The sequence below is a fragment of the Scyliorhinus torazame genome, chromosome 13, assembly GCF_047496885.1.
Source record: "Scyliorhinus torazame isolate Kashiwa2021f chromosome 13, sScyTor2.1, whole genome shotgun sequence".
Lineage (NCBI taxonomy): Eukaryota > Metazoa > Chordata > Chondrichthyes > Carcharhiniformes > Scyliorhinidae > Scyliorhinus > Scyliorhinus torazame.
In genome coordinates, this window is record NC_092719.1 from 156,327,780 (window position 1) to 156,349,940 (window position 22,161).

The 22,161-nt window shown below is 74.5% G+C and overlaps 1 protein-coding gene across 2 annotated transcripts in view; it reads right to left on the reverse strand.

Annotated features, from left to right (window-relative positions):
- Positions 1-21,452, reverse strand: part of slc25a26 (solute carrier family 25 member 26) — a 361,771-nt gene extending 340,319 nt beyond the window's left edge. For both annotated transcript variants that reach the window (XM_072472312.1, XM_072472311.1), the window contains exon 1: positions 21,326-21,452. In XM_072472312.1, the coding sequence (XP_072328413.1) occupies positions 21,326-21,358 (33 nt within the window). In that variant the 5' untranslated portion in view covers positions 21,359-21,452. The remainder of the gene's footprint in view (positions 1-21,325) is intronic.
- Between the last annotated feature and the right edge of the window lie 709 nt (positions 21,453-22,161).

The following is a 22,161-nucleotide window of genomic DNA, read 5'->3' on the forward strand; positions in this document are numbered from 1 at the left end:
GGGGGGAGTGGGGGGGCAGGGGGGAGTGGGGGGGCAGGGGGAGTGGGGGGGCAGGGGGGAGTGGGGGGGCAGGGGGGAGTGGGGGGGCAGGGGGGAGTGGGGGGGGCAGGGGGGAGTGGGGGGGCAGGGGGAGTGGGGGGCAGGGGGAGTGGGGGGGCAGGGGGGAGTGGGGGGGCAGGGGGGAGTGGGGGGGCAGGGGGGAGTGGGGGGGCAGGGGGAGTGGGGGGGCAGGGGGGAGTGGGGGGGCAGGGGGGAGTGGGGGGGGCAGGGGGGAGTGGGGGGCAGGGGGGAGTGGGGGGGCAGGGGGGAGTGGGGGGGCAGGGGGGAGTGGGGGGGCAGGGGGGAGTGGGGGGGCAGGGGGGAGTGGGGGGGCAGGGGGGAGTGGGGGGGCAGGGGGAGTGGGGGGGCAGGGGGGAGTGGGGGGGGCAGGGGGGAGTGGGGGGGCAGGGGGGAGTGGGGGGGCAGGGGGGAGTGGGGGGGCAGGGGGGAGTGGGGGGGCAGGGGGGAGTGGGGGGGCAGGGGGGAGTGGGGGGGCAGGGGGGAGTGGGGGGGCAGGGGGGAGTGGGGGGGCAGGGGGGAGTGGGGGGGCAGGGGGAGTGGGGGGGCAGGGGGGAGTGGGGGGGCAGGGGGGAGTGGGGGGGCAGGGGGGGAGTGGGGGGGCAGGGGGAGTGGGGGGGCAGGGGGGAGTGGGGGGGCAGGGGGGAGTGGGGGGGCAGGGGGGAGTGGGGGGGCAGGGGGGGAGTGGGGGGGCAGGGGGGGAGTGGGGGGGCAGGGGGGGAGTGGGGGGGCAGGGGGGAGTGGGGGGCAGGGGGGAGTGGGGGGGCAGGGGGGAGTGGGGGGGCAGGGGGGAGTGGGGGGGCAGGGGGGAGTGGGGGGGCAGGGGGGAGTGGGGGGGCAGGGGGGAGTGGGGGGGCAGGGGGAGTGGGGGGGCAGGGGGGAGTGGGGGGGCAGGGGGGAGTGGGGGGGGCAGGGGGGAGTGGGGGGGCAGGGGGGGAGTGGGGGGGCAGGGGGGAGTGGGGGGGCAGGGGGGAGTGGGGGGGCAGGGGGGAGTGGGGGGGCAGGGGGGAGTGGGGGGGCAGGGGGGAGTGGGGGGGCAGGGGGGAGTGGGGGGGCAGGGGGGAGTGGGGGGGGCAGGGGGGAGTGGGGGGCAGGGGGGAGTGGGGGGGCAGGGGGGAGTGGGGGGGCAGGGGGGAGTGGGGGGCAGGGGGGAGTGGGGGGGCAGGGGGGAGTGGGGGGCAGGGGGGAGTGGGGGGGCAGGGGGGAGTGGGGGGGCAGGGGGGAGTGGGGGGGCAGGGGGGAGTGGGGGGGCAGGGGGGAGTGGGGGGGCAGGGGGGAGTGGGGGGGCAGGGGGGAGTGGGGGGGCAGGGGGGAGTGGGGGGCAGGGGGAGTGGGGGGGCAGGGGGGAGTGGGGGGGCAGGGGGAGTGGGGGGGCAGGGGGGAGTGGGGGGGCAGGGGGAGTGGGGGGGCAGGGGGGAGTGGGGGGGCAGGGGGGAGTGGGGGGGCAGGGGGGAGTGGGGGGGCAGGGGGGAGTGGGGGGGCAGGGGGGAGTGGGGGGGGCAGGGGGGAGTGGGGGGGCAGGGGGGAGTGGGGGGGGCAGGGGGGAGTGGGGGGGCAGGGGGGAGTGGGGGGGCAGGGGGGAGTGGGGGGGCAGGGGGGAGTGGGGGGCAGGGGGGAGTGGGGGGGCAGGGGGGAGTGGGGGGGCAGGGGGGAGTGGGGGGGCAGGGGGGAGTGGGGGGGCAGGGGGGAGTGGGGGGGCAGGGGGGAGTGGGGGGGCAGGGGGGGAGTGGGGGGGCAGGGGGGAGTGGGGGGGCAGGGGGGAGTGGGGGGGCAGGGGGGAGTGGGGGGGCAGGGGGGAGTGGGGGGCAGGGGGGAGTGGGGGGGCAGGGGGGAGTGGGGGGGGCAGGGGGGAGTGGGGGGGCAGGGGGGAGTGGGGGGGCAGGGGGGAGTGGGGGGGGCAGGGGGGAGTGGGGGGCAGGGGGGAGTGGGGGGGGCAGGGGGGAGTGGGGGGGCAGGGGGGAGTGGGGGGGCAGGGGGGAGTGGGGGGGCAGGGGGGAGTGGGGGGGCAGGGGGGAGTGGGGGGGCAGGGGGGAGTGGGGGGGCAGGGGGGGAGTGGGGGGGCAGGGGGGGAGTGGGGGGGCAGGGGGGGAGTGGGGGGGGCAGGGGGGAGTGGGGGGGCAGGGGGGAGTGGGGGGGCAGGGGGGAGTGGGGGGGCAGGGGGGAGTGGGGGGGCAGGGGGGAGTGGGGGGCAGGGGGGAGTGGGGGGGCAGGGGGGAGTGGGGGGGCAGGGGGGAGTGGGGGGGCAGGGGGGAGTGGGGGGGGCAGGGGGGAGTGGGGGGGCAGGGGGGAGTGGGGGGGCAGGGGGGGAGTGGGGGGGCAGGGGGGAGTGGGGGGGCCAGGGGGGAGTGGGGGGGCAGGGGGGAGTGGGGGGGCAGGGGGGAGTGGGGGGCAGGGGGGAGTGGGGGGGCAGGGGGGAGTGGGGGGGGCAGGGGGGAGTGGGGGGGCAGGGGGAGTGGGGGGGCAGGGGGAGTGGGGGGGCAGGGGGGAGTGGGGGGCAGGGGGGAGTGGGGGGGCAGGGGGGAGTGGGGGGGCAGGGGGGAGTGGGGGGGGCAGGGGGGAGTGGGGGGCAGGGGGGAGTGGGGGGCAGGGGGGAGTGGGGGGGCAGGGGGGAGTGGGGGGGCAGGGGGGGAGTGGGGGGGCAGGGGGGAGTGGGGGGGCAGGGGGGAGTGGGGGGGCAGGGGGGAGTGGGGGGGGCAGGGGGGAGTGGGGGGGCAGGGGGGAGTGGGGGGGCAGGGGGAGTGGGGGGGGCAGGGGGGAGTGGGGGGGCAGGGGGGAGTGGGGGGGCAGGGGGGAGTGGGGGGGCAGGGGGGAGTGGGGGGGCAGGGGGAGTGGGGGGCAGGGGGGAGTGGGGGGGCAGGGGGGAGTGGGGGGCAGGGGGGAGTGGGGGGGCAGGGGGGAGTGGGGGGGCAGGGGGGAGTGGGGGGGCAGGGGGGAGTGGGGGGGCAGGGGGGAGTGGGGGGCAGGGGGGAGTGGGGGGGCAGGGGGGAGTGGGGGGGCAGGGGGGGAGTGGGGGGGCAGGGGGGAGTGGGGGGGCAGGGGGGAGTGGGGGGGCAGGGGGGAGTGGGGGGGCAGGGGGGAGTGGGGGGGGCAGGGGGGAGTGGGGGGGGCAGGGGGGAGTGGGGGGGCAGGGGGGAGTGGGGGGGCAGGGGGGAGTGGGGGGGCAGGGGGGAGTGGGGGGGCAGGGGGGAGTGGGGGGGCAGGGGGGAGTGGGGGGCAGGGGGGAGTGGGGGGGCAGGGGGGAGTGGGGGGCAGGGGGGAGTGGGGGGGCAGGGGGAGTGGGGGGGCAGGGGGGAGTGGGGGGCAGGGGGGAGTGGGGGGGCAGGGGGGAGTGGGGGGCAGGGGGGAGTGGGGGGGCAGGGGGGAGTGGGGGGGGCAGGGGGGAGTGGGGGGGCAGGGGGGAGTGGGGGGGCAGGGGGGGAGTGGGGGGGCAGGGGGGAGTGGGGGGGCAGGGGGGAGTGGGGGGGGCAGGGGGAGTGGGGGGCAGGGGGGGAGTGGGGGGGCAGGGGGGAGTGGGGGGGCAGGGGGGAGTGGGGGGGGCAGGGGGGAGTGGGGGGGCAGGGGGGAGTGGGGGGGCAGGGGGGAGTGGGGGGGCAGGGGGGAGTGGGGGGGCAGGGGGGAGTGGGGGGGCAGGGGGGAGTGGGGGGGGCAGGGGGGGAGGGGGAGTGGGGGGGCAGGGGGGAGTGGGGGGGCAGGGGGGAGTGGGGGGGCAGGGGGGAGTGGGGGGGCAGGGGGGAGTGGGGGGGCAGGGGGAGTGGGGGGGCAGGGGGAGTGGGGGGGCAGGGGGGAGTGGGGGGGCAGGGGGGAGTGGGGGGCAGGGGGGAGTGGGGGGGCAGGGGGGAGTGGGGGGGCAGGGGGGAGTTGGGGGGCAGGGGGGAGTTGGGGGGCAGGGGGGAGTTGGGGGGCAGGGGGGAGTTGGGGGGGCAGGGGGGAGTTGGGGGGCAGGGGGAGTTGGGGGGCAGGGGGGAGTTGGGGGGCAGGGGGGAGTTGGGGGGCAGGGGGGAGTTGGGGGGCAGGGGGGAGTTGGGGGGCAGGGGGGAGTTGGGGGCAGGGGGGAGTTGGGGGGCAGGGGGAGTTGGGGGGCAGGGGGGAGTTGGGGGGCAGGGGGGAGTTGGGGGGCAGGGGGGAGTTGGGGGGCAGGGGGGAGTTGGGGGGCAGGGGGGAGTTGGGGGGCAGGGGGGAGTTGGGGGGGCAGGGGGGAGTTGGGGGGCAGGGGGGAGTTGGGGGGCAGGGGGGAGTTGGGGGGCAGGGGGGAGTTGGGGGGCAGGGGGAGTTGGGGGGCAGGGGGGAGTTGGGGGGCAGGGGGGAGTTGGGGGGCAGGGGGGAGTTGGGGGGCAGGGGGGAGTTGGGGGGCAGGGGGGAGTTGGGGGGCAGGGGGGAGTTGGGGGGCAGGGGGGAGTTGGGGGGCAGGGGGGAGTTGGGGGGCAGGGGGGAGTTGGGGGGCAGGGGGGAGTTGGGGGGCAGGGGGGAGTTGGGGGGCAGGGGGGAGTTGGGGGCAGGGGGAGTTGGGGGGCAGGGGGGAGTTGGGGGGCAGGGGGGAGTTGGGGGGCAGGGGGGAGTTGGGGGCAGGGGGGAGTTGGGGGGCAGGGGGGAGTTGGGGGGCAGGGGGGAGTTGGGGGGCAGGGGGGAGTTGGGGGGCAGGGGGAGTTGGGGGGCAGGGGGGAGTTGGGGGGCAGGGGGGAGTTGGGGGGCAGGGGGAGTTGGGGGGCAGGGGGGAGTTGGGGGGCAGGGGGGAGTTGGGGGGCAGGGGGGAGTTGGGGGGCAGGGGGAGTTGGGGGGCAGGGGGAGTTGGGGGGCAGGGGGGAGTTGGGGGGCAGGGGGGAGTTGGGGGCAGGGGGGAGTTGGGGGGCAGGGGGAGTTGGGGGGCAGGGGGGAGTTGGGGGGCAGGGGGGAGTTGGGGGGCAGGGGGGAGTTGGGGGGCAGGGGGGAGTTGGGGGGCAGGGGGGAGTTGGGGGGCAGGGGGGAGTTGGGGGGGCAGGGGGGAGTTGGGGGGCAGGGGGGGAGTTGGGGGGCAGGGGGGAGTTGGGGGGCAGGGGGGAGTTGGGGGGCAGGGGGGAGTTGGGGGGCAGGGGGGAGTTGGGGGGCAGGGGGGAGTTGGGGGGCAGGGGGGAGTTGGGGGGCAGGGGGAGTTGGGGGGCAGGGGGGAGTTGGGGGGCAGGGGGAGTTGGGGGGCAGGGGGGAGTTGGGGGGCAGGGGGGAGTTGGGGGGCAGGGGGGAGTTGGGGGGCAGGGGGGAGTTGGGGGCAGGGGGGAGTTGGGGGGCAGGGGGGAGTTGGGGGCAGGGGGGGAGTTGGGGGGCAGGGGGGAGTTGGGGGGCAGGGGGGAGTTGGGGGGCAGGGGGGAGTTGGGGGGGCAGGGGGGAGTTGGGGGGCAGGGGGGAGTTGGGGGGCAGGGGGGAGTTGGGGGGCAGGGGGGAGTTGGGGGGCAGGGGGGAGTTGGGGGGCAGGGGGGAGTTGGGGGCAGGGGGGAGTTGGGGGCAGGGGGAGTTGGGGGGCAGGGGGGAGTTGGGGGGCAGGGGGGAGTTGGGGGCAGGGGGGAGTTGGGGGGCAGGGGGGAGTTGGGGGGCAGGGGGGAGTTGGGGGGCAGGGGGGAGTTGGGGGGCAGGGGGGAGTTGGGGGGCAGGGGGGAGTTGGGGGGCAGGGGGGAGTTGGGGGGCAGGGGGGAGTTGGGGGGCAGGGGGGAGTTGGGGGGCAGGGGGAGTTGGGGGGCAGGGGGGAGTTGGGGGGCAGGGGGGAGTTGGGGGGCAGGGGGGAGTTGGGGGGCAGGGGGGAGTTGGGGGGCAGGGGGGAGTTGGGGGGCAGGGGGGAGTTGGGGGGCAGGGGGGAGTTGGGGGGCAGGGGGGAGTTGGGGGGCAGGGGGGAGTTGGGGGGCAGGGGGGAGTTGGGGGGCAGGGGGGAGTTGGGGGGCAGGGGGGAGTTGGGGGGCAGGGGGGAGTTGGGGGGCAGGGGGGAGTTGGGGGGCAGGGGGGAGTTGGGGGGCAGGGGGGAGTTGGGGGGCAGGGGGGAGTTGGGGGGCAGGGGGGGAGTTGGGGGGCAGGGGGGAGTTGGGGGGCAGGGGGGGAGTTGGGGGCAGGGGGGAGTTGGGGGGCAGGGGGGAGTTGGGGGGCAGGGGGGAGTTGGGGGGCAGGGGGGAGTTGGGGGGCAGGGGGGAGTTGGGGGGCAGGGGGGAGTTGGGGGGCAGGGGGGAGTTGGGGGGCAGGGGGGAGTTGGGGGGCAGGGGGGAGTTGGGGGGCAGGGGGGAGTTGGGGGGCAGGGGGGAGTTGGGGGGCAGGGGGGAGTTGGGGGGCAGGGGGGAGTTGGGGGGCAGGGGGGAGTTGGGGGGCAGGGGGGAGTTGGGGGGCAGGGGGGAGTTGGGGGCAGGGGGGAGTTGGGGGGCAGGGGGGAGTTGGGGGGCAGGGGGGAGTTGGGGGGCAGGGGGGAGTTGGGGGGCAGGGGGGAGTTGGGGGGCAGGGGGGAGTTGGGGGGGCAGGGGGGAGTTGGGGGGCAGGGGGGAGTTGGGGGGCAGGGGGGAGTTGGGGGGGCAGGGGGGAGTTGGGGGGGCAGGGGGGAGTTGGGGGGGCAGGGGGGAGTTGGGGGGCAGGGGGGAGTTGGGGGGGCAGGGGGGAGTTGGGGGGCAGGGGGGAGTTGGGGGGGCAGGGGGAGTTGGGGGGGCAGGGGGGAGTTGGGGGGGCAGGGGGGAGTTGGGGGGGCAGGGGGGAGTTGGGGGGGCAGGGGGGGAGTTGGGGGGGCAGGGGGGAGTTGGGGGGGCAGGGGGAGTTGGGGGGCAGGGGGGAGTTGGGGGGGCAGGGGGGAGTTGGGGGGCAGGGGGGGAGTTGGGGGGCAGGGGGGAGTTGGGGGGGCAGGGGGGAGTTGGGGGGCAGGGGGGAGTTGGGGGGCAGGGGGGAGTTGGGGGGCCGGGGGGAGTTGGGGGGCAGGGGGGAGTTGGGGGGCAGGGGGGAGTTGGGGGGCAGGGGGGAGTTGGGGGGCAGGGGGGAGTTGGGGGGCAGGGGGGAGTTGGGGGGCAGGGGGGAGTTGGGGGGCAGGGGGGAGTTGGGGGGGCAGGGGGGAGTTGGGGGGCAGGGGGGAGTTGGGGGGCAGGGGGGGGAGTTGGGGGGCAGGGGGGAGTTGGGGGGCAGGGGGGAGTTGGGGGGCAGGGGGGAGTTGGGGGGCAGGGGGAGTTGGGGGGCAGGGGGGAGTTGGGGGGCAGGGGGGGAGTTGGGGGGCAGGGGGGAGTTGGGGGGGGGGGCAGGGGGAGTTGGGGGGCAGGGGGGAGTTGGGGGGCAGGGGGGAGTTGGGGGGCAGGGGGGAGTTGGGGGGCAGGGGGGAGTTGGGGGCAGGGGGGAGTTGGGGGGCAGGGGGAGTTGGGGGGCAGGGGGGAGTTGGGGGGCAGGGGGGAGTTGGGGGGCAGGGGGGAGTTGGGGGGCAGGGGGGAGTTGGGGGGCAGGGGGGAGTTGGGGGGCAGGGGGGAGTTGGGGGGCAGGGGGGAGTTGGGGGGCAGGGGGGAGTTGGGGGGCAGGGGGGAGTTGGGGGGCAGGGGGGAGTTGGGGGGCAGGGGGGAGTTGGGGGGCAGGGGGGAGTTGGGGGGCAGGGGGGAGTTGGGGGGCAGGGGGGAGTTGGGGGGCAGGGGGGAGTTGGGGGGCAGGGGGGAGTTGGGGGGCAGGGGGGAGTTGGGGGGCAGGGGGGAGTTGGGGGGCAGGGGGGAGTTGGGGGGCAGGGGGGAGTTGGGGGGCAGGGGGGAGTTGGGGGGCAGGGGGAGTTGGGGGCAGGGGGAGTTGGGGGCAGGGGGGAGTTGGGGGGGCAGGGGGGGAGTTGGGGGGCAGGGGGGAGTTGGGGGCAGGGGGGAGTTGGGGGGCAGGGGGGAGTTGGGGGGCAGGGGGGAGTTGGGGGGCAGGGGGGAGTTGGGGGGCAGGGGGGAGTTGGGGGGGCAGGGGGGAGTTGGGGGGCAGGGGGGAGTTGGGGGGCAGGGGGGAGTTGGGGGGCAGGGGGGAGTTGGGGGGCAGGGGGGAGTTGGGGGCAGGGGGAGTTGGGGGGCAGGGGGGAGTTGGGGGGCAGGGGGGAGTTGGGGGGCAGGGGGGGAGTTGGGGGGCAGGGGGAGTTGGGGGGCAGGGGGGAGTTGGGGGGCAGGGGGGAGTTGGGGGGCAGGGGGGAGTTGGGGGGCAGGGGGGAGTTGGGGGGCAGGGGGGAGTTGGGGGGCAGGGGGGCGTTGGGGGGCAGGGGGGCGTTGGGGGGCAGGGGGGCGTTGGGGGGCAGGGGGGCGTTGGGGGGCAGGGGGGCGTTGGGGGGCAGGGGGGCGTTGGGGGGCAGGGGGGCGTTGGGGGGCAGGGGGGCGTTGGGGGGCAGGGGGGCGTTGGGGGGCAGGGGGGCGTTGGGGGGCAGGGGGGCGTTGGGGGGCATGGGGGGCGTTGGGGGGCAGGGGGGCGTTGGGGGGCAGGGGGGCGTTGGGGGGCAGGGGGGCGTTGGGGGGCAGGGGGGCGTTGGGGGGCAGGGGGGCGTTGGGGGGCAGGGGGGCGTTGGGGGGCAGGGGGGCGTTGGGGGGCAGGGGGGCGTTGGGGGGCAGGGGGGCGTTGGGGGGCAGGGGGGCGTTGGGGGGCAGGGGGGCGTTGGGGGGCAGGGGGGCGTTGGGGGGGGCAGGGGGGGGCGTTGGGGGGCAGGGGGGGCGTTGGGGGGCAGGGGGGCGTTGGGGGGCAGGGGGGCGTTGGGGGGCAGGGGGGCGTTGGGGGGGCAGGGGGGCGTTGGGGGGCAGGGGGGCGTTGGGGGGCAGGGGGGCGTTGGGGGCAGGGGGGCGTGGGGGGCAGGGGGGCGTGGGGGGGCAGGGGGGCGTGGGGGGGCAGGGGGGCGTGGGGGGGCAGGGGGGCGTGGGGGGGCAGGGGGGCGTGGGGGGGCAGGGGGGAGTGGGGGGGCAGGGGGAGTGGGGGGGCAGGGGGGAGTGGGGGGCAGGGGGGAGTGGGGGGGCAGGGGGGAGTGGGGGGGCAGGGGGGAGTGGGGGGGCAGGGGGGAGTGGGGGGGCAGGGGGGAGTGGGGGGGCAGGGGGGAGTGGGGGGGCAGGGGGGAGTGGGGGGCAGGGGGAGTGGGGGGGCAGGGGGGAGTGGGGGGGCAGGGGGGAGTGGGGGGGCAGGGGGGAGTGGGGGCAGGGGGGAGTGGGGGGGCAGGGGGGGAGTGGGGGGGGCAGGGGGGAGTGGGGGGGCAGGGGGGAGTGGGGGGGCAGGGGGGAGTGGGGGGGCAGGGGGGAGTGGGGGGGCAGGGGGGAGTGGGGGGGCAGGGGGGAGTGGGGGGGCAGGGGGGAGTGGGGGGGGCAGGGGGGAGTGGGGGGGCAGGGGGGAGTGGGGGGGCAGGGGGGAGTGGGGGGGCAGGGGGGAGTGGGGGGGCAGGGGGGAGTGGGGGGGCAGGGGGGAGTGGGGGGGCAGGGGGGAGTGGGGGGGCAGGGGGGAGTGGGGGGGCAGGGGGGAGTGGGGGGCAGGGGGGAGTGGGGGGGCAGGGGGGAGTGGGGGGGCAGGGGGGAGTGGGGGGGCAGGGGGGAGTGGGGGGGCAGGGGGGAGTGGGGGGGCAGGGGGGAGTGGGGGGGCAGGGGGGAGTGGGGGGGCAGGGGGGAGTGGGGGGGCAGGGGGGAGTGGGGGGGCAGGGGGGGAGTGGGGGGGCAGGGGGGAGTGGGGGGGCAGGGGGGAGTGGGGGGGCAGGGGGGAGTGGGGGGGCAGGGGGGAGTGGGGGGGCAGGGGGGAGTGGGGGGGCAGGGGGGAGTGGGGGGGCAGGGGGGAGTGGGGGGGCAGGGGGGGAGTGGGGGGGCAGGGGGGAGTGGGGGGGCAGGGGGGAGTGGGGGGGCAGGGGGGGAGTGGGGGGGGCAGGGGGGAGTGGGGGGGCAGGGGGGAGTGGGGGGGCAGGGGGGAGTGGGGGGGCAGGGGGGAGTGGGGGGGCAGGGGGGAGTGGGGGGGCAGGGGGGAGTGGGGGGGCAGGGGGGAGTGGGGGGGCAGGGGGGAGTGGGGGGGCAGGGGGGAGTGGGGGGGCAGGGGGGAGTGGGGGGGCAGGGGGGAGTGGGGGGGCAGGGGGGAGTGGGGGGGCAGGGGGGAGTGGGGGGGCAGGGGGGAGTGGGGGGGCAGGGGGGAGTGGGGGGGCAGGGGGGAGTGGGGGGGCAGGGGGGAGTGGGGGGGCAGGGGGGAGTGGGGGGGCAGGGGGGAGTGGGGGGGCAGGGGGGAGTGGGGGGGGCAGGGGGGAGTGGGGGGGCAGGGGGGAGTGGGGGGGCAGGGGGGAGTGGGGGGGCAGGGGGGAGTGGGGGGGCAGGGGGGAGTGGGGGGGCAGGGGGGAGTGGGGGGGCAGGGGGGAGTGGGGGGGCAGGGGGGAGTGGGGGGGCAGGGGGGAGTGGGGGGGCAGGGGGGAGTGGGGGGGCAGGGGGGAGTGGGGGGGCAGGGGGGAGTGGGGGGGCAGGGGGGAGTGGGGGGGCAGGGGGGAGTGGGGGGCAGGGGGGAGTGGGGGGGCAGGGGGGAGTGGGGGGGCAGGGGGGAGTGGGGGGGCAGGGGGGAGTGGGGGGGCAGGGGGGAGTGGGGGGGCAGGGGGGAGTGGGGGGGCAGGGGGGAGTGGGGGGGCAGGGGGGAGTGGGGGGGCAGGGGGGAGTGGGGGGGCAGGGGGGAGTGGGGGGGCAGGGGGGAGTGGGGGGGCAGGGGGGAGTGGGGGGGCAGGGGGGAGTGGGGGGGCAGGGGGGAGTGGGGGGGCAGGGGGGAGTGGGGGGGCAGGGGGGAGTGGGGGGGCAGGGGGGAGTGGGGGGGCAGGGGGGAGTGGGGGGCAGGGGGGAGTGGGGGGGCAGGGGGGAGTGGGGGGGCAGGGGGGAGTGGGGGGGCAGGGGGGAGTGGGGGGGCAGGGGGGAGTGGGGGGGCAGGGGGGAGTGGGGGGGCAGGGGGGAGTGGGGGGGCAGGGGGGAGTGGGGGGGCAGGGGGGAGTGGGGGGGCAGGGGGGAGTGGGGGGGCAGGGGGGAGTGGGGGGGCAGGGGGGAGTGGGGGGGCAGGGGGGAGTGGGGGGGCAGGGGGGAGTGGGGGGGCAGGGGGGAGTGGGGGGGCAGGGGGGAGTGGGGGGGCAGGGGGGAGTGGGGGGGCAGGGGGGAGTGGGGGGCAGGGGGGAGTGGGGGGGCAGGGGGGAGTGGGGGGGCAGGGGGGAGTGGGGGGGCAGGGGGGAGTGGGGGGGCAGGGGGGAGTGGGGGGGCAGGGGGGAGTGGGGGGGCAGGGGGGAGTGGGGGGGCAGGGGGGAGTGGGGGGGCAGGGGGGAGTGGGGGGGCAGGGGGGAGTGGGGGGGCAGGGGGGAGTGGGGGGGCAGGGGGGAGTGGGGGGGCAGGGGGGAGTGGGGGGGCAGGGGGGAGTGGGGGGGCAGGGGGGAGTGGGGGGGCAGGGGGGAGTGGGGGGGCAGGGGGGAGTGGGGGGGCAGGGGGGAGTGGGGGGGCAGGGGGGAGTGGGGGGGCAGGGGGGAGTGGGGGGGCAGGGGGGAGTGGGGGGGCAGGGGGGAGTGGGGGGCAGGGGGGAGTGGGGGGGCAGGGGGGAGTGGGGGGGCAGGGGGGAGTGGGGGGGCAGGGGGGAGTGGGGGGCAGGGGGGAGTGGGGGGGCAGGGGGAGTGGGGGGGCAGGGGGGAGTGGGGGGGCAGGGGGGAGTGGGGGGGCAGGGGGGAGTGGGGGGGCAGGGGGGAGTGGGGGGCAGGGGGGAGTGGGGGGGCAGGGGGGAGTGGGGGGCAGGGGGGAGTGGGGGGCAGGGGGGAGTGGGGGGGCAGGGGGGAGTGGGGGGGCAGGGGGGAGTGGGGGGGCAGGGGGGAGTGGGGGGGCAGGGGGGAGTTGGGGGGGCAGGGGGGAGTTGGGGGGCAGGGGGGAGTGGGGGGGCAGGGGGGAGTGGGGGGCAGGGGGGAGTTGGGGGGCAGGGGGGAGTGGGGGGCAGGGGGGAGTGGGGGGGCAGGGGGGAGTGGGGGGCAGGGGGAGTTGGGGGGCAGGGGGGAGTGGGGGGGCAGGGGGGAGTGGGGGGGCAGGGGGAGTGGGGGGCAGGGGGAGTGGGGGGGCAGGGGGGAGTTGGGGGGCAGGGGGGAGTGGGGGGGCAGGGGGGAGTTGGGGGGCAGGGGGGAGTGGGGGGGCAGGGGGAGTGGGGGGGCAGGGGGGAGTGGGGGGCAGGGGGGAGTGGGGGCAGGGGAGTGGGGGGCAGGGGGAGTTGGGGGGCAGGGGGGAGTGGGGGGGCAGGGGGGAGTGGGGGGCAGGGGGGAGTTGGGGGGCAGGGGGGAGTTGGGGGGCAGGGGGGAGTTGGGGGGCAGGGGGGAGTTGGGGGGCAGGGGGGAGTTGGGGGGCAGGGGGGAGTTGGGGGGCAGGGGGGAGTTGGGGGGCAGGGGGGAGTTGGGGGGCAGGGGGGAGTGGGGGGCAGGGGAGTGGGGGGCAGGGGGGAGTTGGGGGGCAGGGGGGAGTTGGGGGGCAGGGGGGAGTTGGGGGGCAGGGGGAGTTGGGGGGCAGGGGGGAGTTGGGGGGCAGGGGGAGTTGGGGGGCAGGGGGAGTTGGGGGGCAGGGGGAGTTGGGGGGCAGGGGGGAGTTGGGGGCAGGGGGGAGTTGGGGGGCAGGGGGAGTTGGGGGGCAGGGGGGGAGTTGGGGGGCAGGGGGAGTTGGGGGGCAGGGGGAGTTGGGGGGCAGGGGGGAGTTGGGGGGCAGGGGGGAGTTGGGGGGCAGGGGGGAGTTGGGGGGCAGGGGGGAGTTGGGGGGCAGGGGGGAGTTGGGGGGCAGGGGGGAGTTGGGGGGCAGGGGGGAGTTGGGGGGCAGGGGGGAGTTGGGGGGCAGGGGGGAGTTGGGGGGCAGGGGGGAGTTGGGGGGCAGGGGGAGTTGGGGGGCAGGGGGGAGTTGGGGGGCAGGGGGGAGTTGGGCGGGGGCAGGGGGGTGAGTTGGGGGGGGGCAGGGGGGAGTTGGGGGGCAGGGGGGAGTTGGGGGGCAGGGGGGAGTTGGGGGGCAGGGGGGAGTTGGGGGGCAGGGGGGAGTTGGGGGGCAGGGGGGAGTTGGGGGGCAGGGGGGAGTTGGGGGGCAGGGGGGAGTTGGGGGGCAGGGGGGAGTTGGGGGCAGGGGGGAGTTGGGGGGCAGGGGGGAGTTGGGGGGCAGGGGGGAGTTGGGGGGCAGGGGGGAGTTGGGGGGCAGGGGGGAGTTGGGGGGCAGGGGGGAGTTGGGGGGCAGGGGGAGTTGGGGGGCAGGGGGGAGTTGGGGGGCAGGGGGGAGTTGGGGGGCAGGGGGGAGTTGGGGGGCAGGGGGGAGTTGGGGGGCAGGGGGGAGTTGGGGGGCAGGGGGAGTTGGGGGGCAGGGGGGAGTTGGGGGGCAGGGGGGAGTTGGGGGGCAGGGGGAGTTGGGGGGCAGGGGGAGTTGGGGGGCAGGGGGAGTTGGGGGGCAGGGGGGAGTTGGGGGGCAGGGGGAGTTGGGGGGCAGGGGGGAGTTGGGGGGCAGGGGGGAGTTGGGGGGCAGGGGGAGTTGGGGGGCAGGGGGGAGTTGGGGGGCAGGGGGGAGTTGGGGGGCAGGGGGAGTTGGGGGGCAGGGGGGAGTTGGGGGGCAGGGGGGAGTTGGGGGGCAGGGGGGAGTTGGGGGGCAGGGGGAGTTGGGGGGCAGGGGGGAGTTGGGGGGCAGGGGGAGTTGGGGGGCAGGGGGGAGTTGGGGGGCAGGGGGGAGTTGGGGGGCAGGGGGGAGTTGGGGGCAGGGGGGAGTTGGGGGGCAGGGGGGAGTTGGGGGGCAGGGGGGAGTTGGGGGGCAGGGGGGAGTTGGGGGGCAGGGGGGAGTTGGGGGGCAGGGGGGAGTTGGGGGGCAGGGGGGAGTTGGGGGGCAGGGGGGAGTTGGGGGGCAGGGGGGAGTTGGGGGGCAGGGGGGAGTTGGGGGGCAGGGGGGAGTTGGGGGGCAGGGGGGAGTTGGGGGGGCAGGGGGGAGTTGGGGGGCAGGGGGGAGTTGGGGGGCAGGGGGGAGTTGGGGGGCAGGGGGGAGTTGGGGGGCAGGGGGGAGTTGGGGGGCAGGGGGGAGTTGGGGGGCAGGGGGGAGTTGGGGGGCAGGGGGGAGTTGGGGGGCAGGGGGGAGTTGGGGGGCAGGGGGGAGTTGGGGGGCAGGGGGGAGTTGGGGGGCAGGGGGGAGTTGGGGGGCAGGGGGGAGTTGGGGGGCAGGGGGGAGTTGGGGGGCAGGGGGGAGTTGGGGGGCAGGGGGGAGTTGGGGGGCAGGGGGGAGTTGGGGGGCAGGGGGGAGTTGGGGGGCAGGGGGGAGTTGGGGGGCAGGGGGGAGTTGGGGGGCAGGGGGAGTTGGGGGGCAGGGGGGAGTTGGGGGGCAGGGGGGAGTTGGGGGCAGGGGGAGTTGGGGGCAGGGGGGAGTTGGGGGGCAGGGGGGAGTTGGGGGGCAGGGGGGAGTTGGGGGGCAGGGGGGAGTTGGGGGGCAGGGGGGAGTTGGGGGGCAGGGGGGAGTTGGGGGGCAGGGGGGAGTTGGGGGGCAGGGGGGAGTTGGGGGGCAGGGGGGAGTTGGGGGGCAGGGGGGAGTTGGGGGGCAGGGGGGAGTTGGGGGGCAGGGGTGGGAGGGGAGTTGGGGGGCAGGGGGGAGTTGGGGGGCAGGGGGGAGTTGGGGGCAGGGGGAGTTGGGGGCAGGGGGGAGTTGGGGGGCAGGGGGGAGTTGGGGGGCAGGGGGGAGTTGGGGGGCAGGGGGGAGTTGGGGGGCAGGGGGGAGTTGGGGGGCAGGGGGGAGTTGGGGGGCAGGGGGGAGTTGGGGGGCAGGGGGGAGTTGGGGGGCAGGGGGGAGTTGGGGGGCAGGGGGGAGTTGGGGGGCAGGGGGGAGTTGGGGGGCAGGGGGGAGTTGGGGGGCAGGGGGGAGTTGGGGGGCAGGGGGGAGTTGGGGGGCAGGGGGGAGTTGGGGGGCAGGGGGGAGTTGGGGGGCAGGGGGGAGTTGGGGGGCAGGGGGGAGTTGGGGGCAGGGGGGAGTTGGGGGGCAGGGGGGAGTTGGGGGGCAGGGGGGAGTTGGGGGGCAGGGGGGAGTTGGGGGGCAGGGGGGAGTTGGGGGGCAGGGGGGAGTTGGGGGGCAGGGGGGAGTTGGGGGGCAGGGGGGAGTTGGGGGGCAGGGGGGAGTTGGGGGGCAGGGGGGAGTTGGGGGGCAGGGGGGAGTTGGGGGGCAGGGGGGAGTTGGGGGGCAGGGGGGAGTTGGGGGGCAGGGGGGAGTTGGGGGGCAGGGGGGAGTTGGGGGGCAGGGGGGAGTTGGGGGCAGGGGGGAGTTGGGGGGCAGGGGGTGGAGTTGGGGGGCAGGGGGGAGTTGGGGGGCAGGGGGGAGTTGGGGGCAGGGGGGAGTTGGGGGGCAGGGGGGAGTTGGGGGGCAGGGGGGGAGTTGGGGGGCAGGGGGGAGTTGGGGGGCAGGGGGGAGTTGGGGGGCAGGGGGGAGTTGGGGGCAGGGGGGAGTTGGGGGGCAGGGGGGAGTTGGGGGGCAGGGGGGAGTTGGGGGGCAGGGGGGGAGTTGGGGGGCAGGGGGGAGTTGGGGGGCAGGGGGGAGTTGGGGGGCAGGGGGGAGTTGGGGGGCAGGGGGGAGTTGGGGGGCAGGGGGGAGTTGGGGGGCAGGGGGGAGTTGGGGGGCAGGGGGGAGTTGGGGGGCAGGGGGGAGTTGGGGGGCAGGGGGGAGTTGGGGGGCAGGGGGGAGTTGGGGGGGAGTTGGGGGGCAGGGGGGAGTTGGGGGGCAGGGGGGAGTTGGGGGGCAGGGGGGAGTTGGGGCAGGGGGGGGCAGGGGGGAGTTGGGGGGCAGGGGGAGTTGGGGGGGCAGGGGGGAGTTGGGGGGCAGGGGCGGAGTTGGGGGGCCAGGGGGGAGTGGGGGGCAGGGGGAGTTGGGGGGCAGGGGGGAGTTGGGGGGCAGGGGGGAGTTGGGGGGCAGGGGGGGAGTTGGGGGCCAGGGGGGAGTTGGGGGGCCGGAGTGGGGGGCAGAGGTCTGGGGGAGGGCAGGGGGAGTTGGGGGGCAGGGGGGAGTTGGGGGGCAGGGGGGAGTTGGGGGGCAGGGGGGAGTTGGGGGGCAGGGGGGAGTTGGGGGGCAGGGGGGAGTTGGGGGGCAGGGGGGAGTTGGGGGGCAGGGGGGAGTTGGGGGGCAGGGGGGAGTTGGGGGGCAGGGGGGAGTTGGGGGGCAGGGGGGAGTTGGGGGCAGGGGGGAGTTGGGGGGGCAGGGGGGGAGTTGGGGGCAGGGGGGAGTTGGGGGGCAGGGGGGAGTTGGGGGGCAGGGGGGAGTTGGGGGGCAGGGGGGAGTTGGGGGGCAGGGGGGAGTTGGGGGGCAGGGGGGAGTTGGGGGGCAGGGGGGAGTTGGGGGCAGGGGGGAGTTGGGGGGCAGGGGGGAGTTGGGGGGCAGGGGGGAGTTGGGGGGCAGGGGGGAGTTGGGGGGCAGGGGGGAGTTGGGGGGCAGGGGGGGGGGGGAGTTGGGGGGCAGGGGGGAGTTGGGGGGCAGGGGGGAGTTGGGGGGCAGGGGGGAGTTGGGGGGGCAGGGGGGAGTTGGGGGGGCAGGGGGGAGTTGGGGGGCAGGGGGGAGTTGGGGGGCAGGGGGGAGTTGGGGGGCAGGGGGGAGTTGGGGGGCAGGGGGGAGTTGGGGGGCAGGGGGGAGTTGGGGGGCAGGGGGGAGTTGGGGGGCAGGGGGGAGTTGGGGGGCAGGGGGGAGTTGGGGGGCAGGGGGGGAGTTGGGGGGCAGGGGGGAGTTGGGGGGCAGGGGGGAGTTGGGGGGCAGGGGGGAGTTGGGGGGCAGGGGGGAGTTGGGGGGCAGGGGGGGAGTTGGGGGGCAGGGGGGAGTTGGGGGGCAGGGGGGAGTTGGGGGGCAGGGGGGAGTTGGGGGGCAGGGGGGAGTTGGGGGCAGGGGGGAGTTGGGGGGCAGGGGGGAGTTGGGGGGCAGGGGGGAGTTGGGGGCAGGGGGGAGTTGGGGGGCAGGGGGGAGTTGGGGGGCAGGGGGGAGTTGGGGGGCAGGGGGGAGTTGGGGGGCAGGGGGGGAGTTGGGGGGCAGGGGGGAGTTGGGGGGCAGGGGGAGTTGGGGGGCAGGGGGGAGTTGGGGGGCAGGGGGAGTTGGGGGGCAGGGGGGAGTTGGGGGGCAGGGGGGAGTTGGGGGGCAGGGGGGAGTTGGGGGGCAGGGGGGAGTTGGGGGGCAGGGGGGGAGTTGGGGGGCAGGGGGGAGTTGGGGGGCAGGGGGGAGTTGGGGGCAGGGGGGAGTTGGGGGGCAGGGGGGAGTTGGGGGGCAGGGGGGAGTTGGGGGGCAGGGGGGGAGTTGGGGGGCAGGGGGGAGTTGGGGGGCAGGGGGGAGTTGGGGGCAGGGGGGAGTTGGGGGCAGGGGGGAGTTGGGGGGCAGGGGGAGTTGGGGGGCAGGGGGGGGAGTTGGGGGGCAGGGGGGAGTTGGGGGGCAGGGGGGAGTTGGGGGGCAGGGGGGAGTTGGGGGGCAGGGGGGAGTTGGGGGGCAGGGGGGAGTTGGGGGGCAGGGGGGAGTTGGGGGGCAGGGGGGAGTTGGGGGGCAGGGGGGAGTTGGGGGGCAGGGGGGAGTTGGGGGGCAGGGGGGAGTTGGGGGGCAGGGGGGAGTTGGGGGGCAGGGGGGAGTTGGGGGGCAGGGGGGAGTTGGGGGGCAGGGGGGGAGTTGGGGGGCAGGGGGGAGTTGGGGGGCAGGGGGGAGTTGGGGGGCAGGGGGGAGTTGGGGGGGCAGGGGGGAGTTGGGGGGGCAGGGGGGAGTTGGGGGGCAGGGGGGAGTTGGGGGGCAGGGGGGAGTTGGGGGGCAGGGGGGGAGTTGGGGGGCAGGGGGGAGTTGGGTGGGCAGGGGGGAGTTGGGGGGGCAGGGGGGAGTTGGGGGGCAGGGGGGAGTTGGGGGGCAGGGGGGGGGAGTTGGGGGCAGGGGGGAGTTGGGGGGCAGGGGGGAGTTGGGGGGCAGGGGGGAGTTGGGGGGCAGGGGGGAGTTGGGGGGCAGGGGGGAGTTGGGGGGCAGGGGGGAGTTGGGGGGCAGGGGGGGAGTTGGGGGGCAGGGGGGAGTTGGGGGGCAGGGGGGAGTTGGGGGGCAGGGGGGAGTTGGGGGGCAGGGGGGAGTTGGGGGGCAGGGGGAGTTGGGGGGCAGGGGGGAGTTGGGGGGCAGGGGGGGAGTTGGGGGGCAGGGGGGAGTTGGGGGGCAGGGGGGAGTTGGGGGCAGGGGGGAGTTGGGGGCAGGGGGGAGTTGGGGGGCAGGGGGGAGTTGGGGGGCAGGGGGATTTGGGGGGGCAGGGGATTTGGGGGGGGCAGGGGAGTTTGGGGGGGGCAGGGGAGTTTGGGGGGGGCAGGGAGTTTGGGGGGGGCAGGAGTTTGGGGGGGGAAGGGAGTTTGGGGGCGGGAAGGGAGTTTGGGGGGGAAGGAGTTTTGGGGGGGGAAGGAGTTTTGGGGGGGGAAGGAGTTTTGGGGGGGAAGGAGTTTTGGGGGGGATGAGTTTGGGGGGGGTAAGAGTTTGGGGGGGTAAGGAGTTTGGGGGGGAAGAGTTTGGGGGGGAAGAGTTTGGGGGGGAAGAGTTTTGGGGGGGGAAGAGTTTGGAGGGGGGAAGAGTTTGGGGGGGGAAGAGTTTGGGGGGGGAAGAGTTTGGGGGGGGAAGAGTTTGGGGGGGGGGAAGAGTTTGGGGGGGGGGAAGAGTTTGGGGGGAAGGATTGAAGAGTTTGGGGGGGTGGGAAGAGTTTGGGGGGTGGGAAGAGTTTGGGGGGTGGGAAGAGTTTGGGGGGGGAAGAGTTTGGGGGGGGGGAAGAGTTTGGGGGGGGGGAAGAGTTTGGGGGGGGGAAGAGTTTGGGGGGGGAAGAGTTGTGGGGGGGGAAGAGTTTGGGGGGGGGAAGAGTTTGAGGGGGGGGAAGAGTTTGGGGGGGGGGAAGAGTTTGGGGGGGGGAAGAGTTTGGGGGGGGAAGAGTTTGGGGGGGGAAGAGTTTGGGGGGGAAGAGTTTGGGGGAGGGAAGAGTTTGGGGGGGGGAAGAGTTTGGGGGGGGGGGAAGAGTTTGGGGGGGAAGAGTTTGGGGGGGAAGAGTTTGGGGGGGGGAAGAGTTTGGGGGGGGGGAAGAGTTTTGGGGGGGGAAGAGTTTTGGGGGGGGGAAGAGTTTGGGGGGGGGGGGAGAAGTTTGGGGAGTGAGGATCCCCGGGGGGGGCGCACTTAAAAAGCTTAGCTTTACTGACTTTTGGGAACTCAAATGATTAACAAATAAGAAATCGACCTAATAGTAGATTTAGAAATGACATCGCCAGCACAATGTCTTGGAACTCTGACTATTCAAATTTTAGCACTACACCCAAGGTTGTACTTCAATTTGTATAATTTTTCTTACATGATTTACAATGTTCATTCCTTCATTTCTTTAGCAAATTAGAGGACTCAAAAACCACATGCAAATATCACCCCAGGCCACTGTTAGGCACAAATATTTTTCTACAGTGTAAAAGCAACTCACGACATGGAAACTCTAGGCCTTTGTCTTTTGATCGTATTTTGGTCATGTTGACAAATTGATGATCGTGTTTGTGTGGCAATGTCACTGGTCCAATAACCTAGAGCAGGCATTTTCAAAGTGGGGGTCACAACCTGCAGTTGGGTCGTGCGCGGGTGTCGGGAGGGTTGCGGAGCAGTCCTGATTGCGGGAATTCAGGTGCAACGGCCGCAGTGGCTTTTAAAATGCGAACTGCAAGCAGCTTTAAAAAAGACGGCCACGGCCGGCTTTAAAAATGCGGCCGCGCTCCGCACACGAGCCCGCTCACAGTGCGCATGCTCGGAGTCCAGAGAGAAACACCGCCTCCTCCTGACATCAGCACGCTGACCCAGAAGATTTTTTGAAAAATTCAATTCAGTCTTCCTGCATCTGCCTGGAACATGCTCATTGACTGAACATGCAGAACTCTCTTTGATAGTGAATTTTAGAGATTAAAAAGATTCACAATACTTGGAATAAAGTAATTCCTCCTCATCTATCTATAAAATCATCACACTGTAATTTGCAGACTATATTCCCAAGCTATAAACCACCCATCCTTGGAAAACTTAACTCTACAGAGCAGATGCAGAATGTGAGAGAATCATGCATGTTTCAATGAGGTCATTTCTCATTCTTCACTACTCTAGACTATAGAATATAAGCCCAGGCTCACTTCTCGCATTAAAGGCAAGAGAAAATGGTGGGTTGCGAAGGTCGGCAGGTGTGAGTCGCGAAGGTCGGCCTATGCGGGTCCCGAAGGATGGCTGGTTGGTTAAAATGGATCCCGGGCAAAAAAGTTTGAAAATCACTGACCTAGAGGCCCAGGCTAATCCATGGGGAGCAACTGGTTCAAATCCATGGCAGCTAGTGGAATTTAAATTTCACTGAATTAAGTTTGGGATTGAAAGCTAGTCTCAGTAATGGCAGCCATAAACTATCAATAATTGTCATAAAAACCCACCTGGCTCACTAAAGTCCTTGAGGGAAAGAAATCTGCTGTCCTTATTTGGTCTGTCCAAAGTATCACCCCAGACCCACAGCACAGTTGGCTCCCAAATGCCCTCTGAAATTGCCATGCAAGTCACTTAGTTCAAGGGGATGTCAGGATGGGCAACAATGCTCACATAAAGAATAAATAAACTTGTCCCTCTCACCCACTACACTGCAGGATCAAAGACCATCTGATCTACTTCATTTAATTAAACCATTAACTTCCCATACAGGCTGGGGTTATTCATGAAGGATCGCCTTCTCAACCTTGCCCCTCATCCGAGGTGTGGTGATCCTCAGGTTAAATCGCCACCAGTCAGCTCTACCACTCAAATGGGAACGCAGTCTATTGTCATCTGGGACTCTGGTGACTTTTACCAAGAGATTCCAAATGAAAACTGAGTTCATGTTTGCAAACATGGCATTTTTCATAATCTCAGGGCACCACAACGCACTTTTGAAATGTAGTTATTGTTGGGGGCAAATGGAGAAAAGTTTACTTTCATTAAATATTTAATTAACATTTAATTAGTGCTTTTCTCCAGGGCAGCACGGCAAAACGTGTCACGCCCCAAGGACAAATAAAAAGTGTCCATAATTTAATTAAAGCAAACCTAAATCAATGAAAATAGTGATTGATACGATGTGCACAGGGCTGCATTTGCAACTGTTCATTCATTGGTCGCCAAGGGGAAATTTTGCTGTAAAAATGTCTTGGTGATTTCTTAATGCTTCATAACGAATTAATCTGGAAATCAGTTGAAACCTCCGAACAAAAGTCATTAAGAAGCGCCTTGTTAACAATCCCATTGTATTTTCAAATTTCACCTGTGCTGAACGCGTAAAATCAAACGCTGCCTGCAGATAAGTGTTTAAACTGATTCAAGTGATGCCGGTAGAGAGAAGCACTCACCACCAGAGAGGCGAGGAACTCTCTCCCATCCATTGCTGCGGACTCGGTCTCCTCACAAACTGAACCCAGTGACCGAAACTCAACTCCTCCTAGGCGCCGCCATATTCCGCCCCCCCAGATAGTGCTTCCGGGGTCAGGTCCCACACCCAGCAGCTGCTTCCGGTTACTGCAGCAACACTGGCACATCCCCATCACCAGCAGCAGCCAGGCACAATGAATCATTAGGGTTCATCCATTGGGTATAACTTGAGCCCCTTAGTTCAAATTTCTTAAGCTCTGGCAGAGATAAAAGCCACAATTCTGTGGATGCTGGAAATTTGAAACAAGAACAGAAAATGCTGGGAGCGCTCAGCAGGTCTGGCAGCACCTGTTTAGAGACTGGCGAAGGGTCACACGGACTCAGAGCGTTAACTCTGTTCCCCTCTCCACGCATGCTGCCAGACCTGCTGAGTTTATACAGCATTTCTTGTTTGTGTTTTTCATTTTGAAAATTTTAGGGACCAGTTATGATCAGGAAAGTGGGACGCAGAATACAAACCCATTGAAACACCAGGAATAATGTTACATGAATGAGATGAAGCCAGATACCAATTCTCAACCTGTTCCATTTTACAGCCAGCAAGCTAAGATTCTATTTTAATGATTTGCCTTCTAGTCTCTCCCTCTGCAGAATTTAAAAGCTCCCTGAGGACCAGATCCTTCTAACCGTTTTCCTGGCTGGACCCGGGAGGTCAGGAAATAGACCCACGAGTTAAAACTGCCTACCACTCTTCAGTAGGGGGATCTACAGCAACTATCTTGATTATTTCGCAAGTGAGCAGGACCTCCTTGATGTA